This window comes from Triticum aestivum, chromosome 4D, assembly GCF_018294505.1.
Source record: "Triticum aestivum cultivar Chinese Spring chromosome 4D, IWGSC CS RefSeq v2.1, whole genome shotgun sequence".
NCBI classification, from domain to species: domain Eukaryota; kingdom Viridiplantae; phylum Streptophyta; class Magnoliopsida; order Poales; family Poaceae; genus Triticum; species Triticum aestivum.
This window is the reverse complement of record NC_057805.1, coordinates 510,500,834-510,509,464: the sequence shown is the minus strand read 5'-3', so window position 1 is coordinate 510,509,464 and position 8,631 is coordinate 510,500,834. Positions and strand designations below refer to the sequence as shown.

The 8,631-nt window shown below is 41.3% G+C and overlaps 2 protein-coding genes across 2 annotated transcripts in view; both read right to left on the bottom strand.

The window, feature by feature from the left end:
• Positions 1-1,373, bottom strand: part of LOC123100717 (obtusifoliol 14-alpha demethylase-like) — a 4,778-nt gene extending 3,405 nt beyond the window's left edge. The window contains exon 1 of the mRNA XM_044522603.1: positions 1,285-1,373. The gene's annotated coding sequence lies outside the window, so the exon portion shown is untranslated. The remainder of the gene's footprint in view (positions 1-1,284) is intronic.
• Positions 1,374-5,301: 3,928 nt separating this feature from the next.
• LOC123100716 (cytochrome P450 87A3) lies at positions 5,302-8,340 on the bottom strand. The gene is made up of 9 exons (XM_044522601.1): positions 8,063-8,340; positions 7,630-7,951; positions 7,341-7,487; positions 6,673-6,924; positions 6,329-6,418; positions 6,078-6,156; positions 5,855-5,961; positions 5,600-5,730; positions 5,302-5,499 (listed from the first exon to the last, which is right to left on the bottom strand). The coding sequence occupies exons 1-9, from the start codon at positions 8,275-8,277 to the stop codon at positions 5,397-5,399; spliced, it is 1,446 nt and encodes a 481-aa protein (XP_044378536.1). The 5' UTR covers positions 8,278-8,340; the 3' UTR covers positions 5,302-5,396.
• Positions 8,341-8,631: the final 291 nt, after the last annotated feature.

The following is an 8,631-nucleotide window of genomic DNA, read 5'->3' as shown; positions in this document are numbered from 1 at the left end:
GAAGCAAGTTTGAATTTTAAAATCTAATTCATTTGGCCGACTTTAAAAGGGTTGGTCAAAGCTTACACCGGAGGGTTACAAATTTGCATCCCTAACTAAACCAGAGAGAGGTCACAAACTATAGCTTTGACATGGTTCTACTAGTTTGGTTAGAGCATCTCCAACAGCAACCCTATTTTATGGCACGCAGAGTTGGTGGGCACGAGCAAGCACTGTCTCCAGCAGCAGCCCTAAAATAGGAACCCAGATCAACAAAATAAAAAAAAATTGAACTAACATTCGAACTACTTCGACGATATTACATATTTCAAACAAAGTTTGACCAAAGTTTAAACATGCAAATTACAAACATAGTTCAAATACAATTTCATATGATTGAACTTTGAATAGAATTTAGCTTTGCAAATTTGTTCACCCATGTCAATTTAACTTTGCATCACGGGCTGCTGTTGGAGAGACTTTTTTGGTCCCTGGTGATGTAAAAATCAGTTATTTATTAGTTTAAGGGCACCTATTGGAGATGCTCTTAGATAGCAATAAAATAATTTCATTTACAAATTGGTGTGAGATATTATGGTAACTACTAATAAACCTACCTGACTAAATCAAACCCAAACCAATGCATCAATCGACGGTAGCAGTAGTACACTGAAGAAATCGACATTGAAGATATTTGTACCTGCAGCTAGCACCGTCAAGTAGGCTCGGGCTAATTTGATTTGGAGCAATTTCAGTTGTGGTTTGATATCATAGTTCTCTCTCTGTACCAACCTGACTACCGATTCCTCAAGTGTCTCGTATACTCCTACAGTTAGCACGCCATGGCTAATTTCTGAATATGCCTGAGCCTACACACGCAATAACATAGTTCAGGCTAGCTAGCTTCTTGCACCGACCATGTGTGTTTTCCCCAAAAAGCACCAAACTCCTGCCGTCGCCCTTGACCTCGCTCTCGCTTCTCGGCTACAGCCATAGGAAAAAGGGAGAAAAATCCTCCCTTAGGTGTCCGTTATTTTAGACAGGAGATGAGAAATCTCCACGATTTAGAGGAGTCCGCTGCCCGAACCCAAACGGGGTGGATTCGCCACGGCGAACTCCAGCTACTGAGCTAGCCGTCAGTTCATAGTATTCACTCGATCTAAATAAGAGAATACGAAACATATGTAGACAAAACGTAGCACTTGACTGTACACGCCGTGTCAGTTTCGTTTGAGCTACCCAAGCTGAAGAAGAGCAGAGAAATCACTCAACTGAAAGAAGAACGCATAGGTAGTATGTGCATACCTCAATCAGAAGGTCGATTCTTTCAGATACCATGCACACCAGTGTATGATGAACTCATCCGTGAGGTGTCGCAGTGGAGCAGTGATAGCAGCGTTACTTATAAGTGCGTGGCCACTAGAAAATATAGAAGTCAAATATAGGCCTGCTAGTACCTACGAGAAAAGAGACATCATGAACTGAGGATGGAGTAAAATATCTGATTAAAAAAGATGGGAACATGGTACATCAGCCAACGGAATTTATAATAGAGCGACTTGCAGATGTTCCTTACAAATGACTAGTTAAATGCCAGTGCGTTGCCACGGGCCCACGGAACAATAAATTTAAGTAAAAGTATATTATTAAATAAAAATATACTCTAAGTCATAATATGTCGCATGTGGCTCCAAATATCACATTATATACTTGCTAATAAAAGATTCAAGTGATTGTATTCGAGATCTTGATGAACATATTTACCATCGTGACTGTCTTCTACACATCTAATGATGGGAAATGTGCGATGATGGACTGACCTTTGAGGCTACACCTCTCTTCTTCACCTAACTTGGTCAAATAAAGACTGCACTCATCCATCCTAATTTACATGGCACACACACATTTCAAAAGTAAGTTTGACGATCAACTTGATACTCTAAACGTGGGCTGTACCAACATTCATTGAAAGCATCATTTTAATATGAATAATGAAGCTGAGACATGCATCATTTGGTAACATCTACACATCAACAACTGAGTCGAAGAGCGCTAACTCCGCTCTGCTATACGACAGGCTTTGCTTTCACTATACGTGACAGACTGTTCGGTCAGTTAGCGATCATAGAACAACATATTTCATAAGTGATAAATCATGTTTTTATTGAAACTACTATACATATCATTGCCATATTTCAACAGTCATACACTGATTGCACTGTTTTAGACAGCAAGCATCTGCCCTTCTTCTCCCCATCCTTGCGTATGACACCATAATGGGATTATGCCTTCCTCTCCCTGTGTGTGCCGTCGCGACTGGGACATGAATTCTTTCATCGTCTCTCAAGTTTTTAATATCTCTGTTAGTACACAAAAGCTGAAATGGCGCCCGCAAGTTACAGAAGGATCATGTGGCTTTCGGTGTGGCCACCAAAAAGAAACAGAATACATGAAAAGTTAAAATTAACGCACATAAAGACTGAAACGGTACTATAGTATCACTTTTGGTGTTTGTACTTTCTTATGAGCGTAGACCACCAAACTAGATCAAATATCCTAAAGAATACAAAGTTGAAGTTGCCACGGAGCAGTAAGATGACATATGCCAGTTAAATGTAAAGTTTAGCTTTAATGCTGACCATAAATCTACTGTAAGTGCATCTGTTCATGGATGTTATGTAGCATTCAAGTAATAAAAAAAATACGGAGATAAGATTGTACCTACAATAGTAAGATCGGCCAAGAAACAAGCTTTCAGATACCATGCACACCAGTGTAAGATGAACTCATCCATGAGGTGTCACAATGGAGCATTGACAGCAGCGTTAATTATAAGTGCGTGACCACTACAAATAGAAGTCAAATATAGGGCTGCTAGTACCTGCCGAGAAAAGAGACATCATGAACTGAGGATGGAGTAAAAAATGTGATCATAAAAGATGGGAACATGGTACATCAGCCAACGGAATTTATAATAGAACGGCTTGCAGATGTTCCTTACAAATGATGAGAAGATGGCACACGCTATGACACATATAAAAGTAAAGTCCAACTTCTTGATTTAGATGCATTACCAGAAAGCACCCATAGGAATGATTTCCGTATGGTGTTTCGATAGGGACACACATGCACACACACACACACATACACTATCTAGGATGTGGATTACTCCCAAAAGGATGTACTACAAGTCTACAAGATGATTTCAGAAATGCAGCAACAGGTCCAATTTTTTGCATAAACAACATCTTGTTATTCTGTTGACTGGAGGACACCCCACACCAGCCTGGCGTCGCTGAGAACCCCTATGGCGGCTTAACCAACGGGATAAAAATAACCCAATGTTGAAAGTTTAAATGAGAGTGGACCGGTTTATATTTTTGGGACAAAAGTGGCACTTTGGTCAATATTCACGGAGCCTTTGCAACTCGCAGCCAACGGTTGATGGTAGTTCACCACGTATAACCAACGGCTAGCTGGTAAACCTGCCGTGGGGGCAGCATAAACTAAGAGCGCACCATAAACTTAACAGTTTATACTACAAAAGTAAAGTCAATGATTGGTGGTAGCTAAGTATAGTGCTATCATGACCACCTCCTAATTGCTGAGAATGTACCTTCTTGATATTAATATAGTATGATATTTATCGAAAATTTTGAAGACAATAAGAAATTAACAAAAAACTTAATTTTCGTCACTAAACTTCGCCTAGAGTGAAAATTTAATCCTTGAACTTTAATAGGGCATATTTCTAGTTGGGCTTTCAACACACGGTGGGGAAGACAAATCTAGGATGTACTTATTTTTTCTTGTAACTTTGGATACAATGAAAGAAAATAGATGTTGACAAAACTTAATGCTTTAATGATCTTTGGACTTTTCATAGAGTCTAAGAAAAATGGATCTAACTTAACCTTTATTTTCCCCGAAAAGATGCAAATTGAGCGTGAAAAACAAAATTGCAGAAAGTAGAAGCAAGTGCAAGTAGGTGGTGTATAAAAAGTGAAAGGAGAAGAAAAGAACGAATTCAATCGCTAGAGCTTGGGATATTTAGGAAGCTATTTTTCCCATGTGAATTATTTACATAAGGTGTTTTGATTACGCGCATCCGCACACACAGACACACGCCCATCTCACATGTGGATTACTTTCAAAAGGTTGTACTACAAGAAGATTTAAGATATCCAGCAACATCGTTGAAACAGAGCACTGATGATCGAACTAGTCCAATTCCTTTAAACTATTGGTAATTCTATTGACTGGAAAAACACACCAGCATGCCATCTCTCATACCTCAAGATGGCAATGGGCCCCGAAACCTGTATCCCGCGGGTTATTACCCATTAGGGGACGGGGGTGGGCAATTTCTATCCCCATGGAGTTGCTGCTGAGTACAATATAAAATATGTTGGGTTTCACGAGTGCAAAACCGTTCCAGTACTACCCGCTGATGGAACTAAATCCAGCAGACCTCGGGTAGGGGTCCCGATAGGTAGCCTTGGAACAATGATAATAGGGGACACATGATTTTACCAAGGTTTGGGCTCTCTTGAAAAGATAACACCCCTCACCACCCGAAGGAGACAACAGGAATCTATGCCAGAGTTCTGTTGACTACGTCCAGACGGACGAACTCGAGGACGATCGGAGCCCGGAAGACAATCTCGAAGAAGAAATGCCGCCATCCGCTCTAGCGCCGCACCTGTGAGGACTAAAAAAACTAACATAAACTACTAACTAGAGCGAAGGCATCGGGATTCCCTTCCCCGCCAACGGCCGTCGGAGAGGCGGATGGGAGGCGAATCCACGGGCTCACCGGTGAAGTTTGAAGGGGAGAGTACCTGGCCGGCTAGGGTTAGAGTAGAAAATGAGAGGTACGTGTATATATTTCAATGTTAACCATGGTGATTCAACAGATCCAAATCAATGATGTTGTCTTTTGTCGGCCTGCCGTGCGGACGGTGGCCAAGTACAGCGGCCAATGAGGTGTAGTGCGCAGAGGTTGAGCTAAATTGTTTGATCAGGTCTAGACTATACATGTGCCTATATGTGGGTACAACCTTACCGCATCTGAATGAAGTAGTGGTGATGAATAAAATCGAACGACAAAAATTGAAGACGATAGGAGATTTTCTTTTCTTGTTGTCGTATCAATATGGAACAAAATTCAGTGTGGTTGAAAGAAAATTCTGACGAACACACTTAAATACCAGATTCATATTCATATATCGGATATAGAATGACAATGTTTTCAATGGTAAACAAAATGACGGTTGGTCACAAAGTACATATAAATGTGAAACAACATGGTAATACTAAATCCAGCGTAGTGCATAGAAACATCTAGAACAAGAGCAATGAATTTTAGACAATGCGGTCAGAAGTCTGATAGGCATAGTTTCCAGTTGGTATATGCATCATCTCGTTTGGTCGTCCTTTGGTCGAAGTCGAATGTGGTAGCCCTGCGGGAACATAACCTCCGCACTTCGAAATGCATATGTTTCTTTCATTTCTTCCCATCTGAGTAGGAAGTTAGAAACACATATTGCATATCAACAAGCAGGGTGCATGATATAATGAAATTAAAAGCAGCATGCTCTGAGCTGCAAAAAGCACGCACCTATATTCCGTTACCAAAATATGGAGGGTAAGTGTTAGTAACAGCTTGATAAACTCTGCGGCAGGACATACCCTAATGCCTACTCCGAATGGCAAGAAATTCTTCAGCATTGTGCTGCGCTTTGACTCATCCTGTGTTTTCAGATTTATCAAATTTATTTACACCCACAATGTACATTAGTTCCAACAGAATCTCTCAGGTAGAAAATTGTGAGTAGAATTGAAAGAATGAAGGCATTTCAGTGTCTTGACTAACCATCCACCTCCATGGATTAAATTTGAGTGGATCATCGAAAAATTCTTCGTTCATATGAGCTGCCATGGGGTTGACTATGACCAACCATCCGGCTGGAATTGTATAGCCTGCAGGAAGAACGACCAACACATAAGCAACAACCACTTTGAAAATTGTTGCCATGATTGTAGTGCTTTGTTAGTTAACCAAACTAGTTACTATTATAATGTTTCTGAGTGTTCACCATTGACTTGTGCATCCGCAAGAGTTGTCCTAAATGACCCAAGTACGGCATTGCTGATTCGAATAATCTCATTGGTCACCTTCGGTCGAAAAGGAAACTTAATTAGAAACTACTCCCTCCGTCCCAAAATATAAGATCATTTTTGACATTATGATAGTGTAAAAAATGATCTTATGTTTTGGACGGAGGGAGTAGTAACTACTACTACACTATAGTGATGACCAGTTGCAATCAATGCTTTCTAATTTTACCTGATTAGTGAATGTCAATGACTTGTACTCCTCCCATGTGAGCCCGGAGCACCCACCCTTCCGATCTGTCAGCATAGCTCGGTTCTCCTCCTGTGTAAAGTGCAAATTTTCAGGATATTTTTTTTTTCAGAATCTTTCTACTCCATTTTGTTATATCTGTCAGCTACTAGCATGAGTACAACTAAAATGTTAAAATCTTGATAGTATAGTGCGATTGTAGGAGTATGCATTATACTCGCTCCGACCCAAACTAAGTGTCGCTGATTTAGTATAACTTTATATGACACTTATTTTAGGACGGAGTGGGTATATAGTAGTACTACCATGAAATTAACACAACCAACCTCAAGGGCATGGACAACGTCCGGGTTGTCATGGAGTGACTTGAATGTTACAGCGATGACTCCTGATAGCGTGAAGACGCTGCCGAACAACAATGCTGAGACCACATCAACTGCCAAATTCTCACTTAGTGATGACTCTTCAGCCCGCAGCTCTTCGACAATTATGTCAAGGAGGTCACCATGTTTATTCCCTGGTGTAATTAACCTCTCTGCCAACGTATCCCGGACTGTCTTCTGCACAATTTTCCTTGCCTGCACGCGCAAAGCATATCAATTGTTAATTACCTTTAGGGGCAGTTCAATCCACGTTTCTCAATCGAAACCAGAACTCAAAATATATATGCGCCCTCTAATTTATGATGAAGGGACAATGGCCCCGGCCCTTGATCTTGGAAAAAAGAAGGGGAAAATGAGAATGTTAAAAATCAGATGTCAGATTTTTAAAGATGGCAAATCGAACGTTTTTTATGACAAATTACATTGTTACGACATGACAATTCCTTTCAGCGAGCATGGCAAATCCTAGCAAAAACTGAACATGGCAAGAATTTGATATGCTCGCTGAAGGGAATCGCCATGCCACGACAATGTAATTTGCCATGACATGATTGAAAATCTGACATAAGATTTTTAGCGAAATCCAAAAATTAATTTGTGCATGTATGTACCTGCATGCATCGGTAAAATGATGTCCCGGGAAAATATATCGGGAAGGATAAGAGCTCTGTGAAAAGCACATCAAACGTGCTCCGCAGTTGTCCCGACTTGGTGGAATCAAAACCAAGGCACTTCCTCGCCACCAGCTCAAACAGAAGCTGCAACGACGACAATATCTGGCTAGCATTAACTTGCTTGTATACAAGCTATGTAGATGCAGGATCGAGCAACTAATAAAATTTCATGCGAGTAGGGAAGAAGAAATGGGATGGTAACCAAGGCATGCGTGCGTGCACTTACGTCGGGCGCACCGCCACGCACGTCGACACTCGGCTTGGTGGCCCATGCGGCAAGGCGCTCCCTCACAGCGGCCTCCATCTCAGGGAGGAGCACATCTTTGAGAGTCTGGACACCCAACAGCGTGTGGGCGCATCTTCGGATGAACTTGTGGGTTTTGCCATGGTAGGCTTCCAGGCTCTCCTCCCCGAATATTTTAGCCAGTGCCCGAGGGAACCAAATACGGAACAATGTGTCCTGCTGAAGGATAAACCGATTCATCTCCGCATCGGTGGAAATAACCACACGCTGCCCCAGCAAGCTTGTCTTGAAAATCGGGCCGTACCTGCGCAAACAGTAACCACAGTGTGACTTGTTTTCGAGCATATTATTTCTTGCAATGAAAAAACATGAAAAGTGATAGTATAGCATCAATCTCCATTCAAACGTATGGTACCTTTTCATCCTTAGTTTGTAGAAGTCAGGGATGTCCAGGGAAGGGCTTGCCTTGAAGAAGTCCAAGGTCTCACCAATAACAGGGAATCCCATGGAGCCAGGAGGAAGAACCCCGTTGCAAACCGGGTTAATCCATTTGTATACCCACTGCACAAGCCATCCAATTACAAGTGTAACTCCACACAGAGCTATGTATTGAGGAACAGAAATGCCCATCTCAAGCAACTACTCCTGTGATTGTAGAGGTCTTTGGATGCTTATATATGCAAGCTAGCTTATGATGATTAGAGTTGTAGTTAATTAGTTGTCTGCGGATTGTAGAGGTCTTTGGATGCTTATATATACAAGCTGGGGTTAAGAAAATGAGAGTTGTAGTCAATTAGTTAATTAGTTGTCTGCGGATTTTAGAGGTCTTATGATGATTCTTAATTGGCTTTTGACTTCTACTTATTTGGTCTAGCTGGCATCCACGAACTCACTTAGCAAGGGGCAGATAATGTAAGTGGAGTAAATCACACCATGTCAAACATGATGATCATGTTAATTAGTATTGGTAAGCATCTTCCGGAT

Excerpts from the sequence above, each read along its gene's own strand:
- LOC123100716 (XM_044522601.1), bottom strand. The coding sequence starts at position 8,277 with ATGGGCATTTCTGTTCCTCAATACATAGCTCTGTGTGGAGTTACACTT. Across the intron at positions 7,488-7,629 it reads TGCGTGGCGGTGCGCCCGAC|CTTCTGTTTGAGCTGGTGGC; the intron begins GTAAGTGCACGC and ends TCGTCGTTGCAG. Across the intron at positions 5,962-6,077 it reads TGCGGATGCACAAGTCAATG|GCTATACAATTCCAGCCGGA; the intron begins GTGAACACTCAG and ends TTCTTCCTGCAG.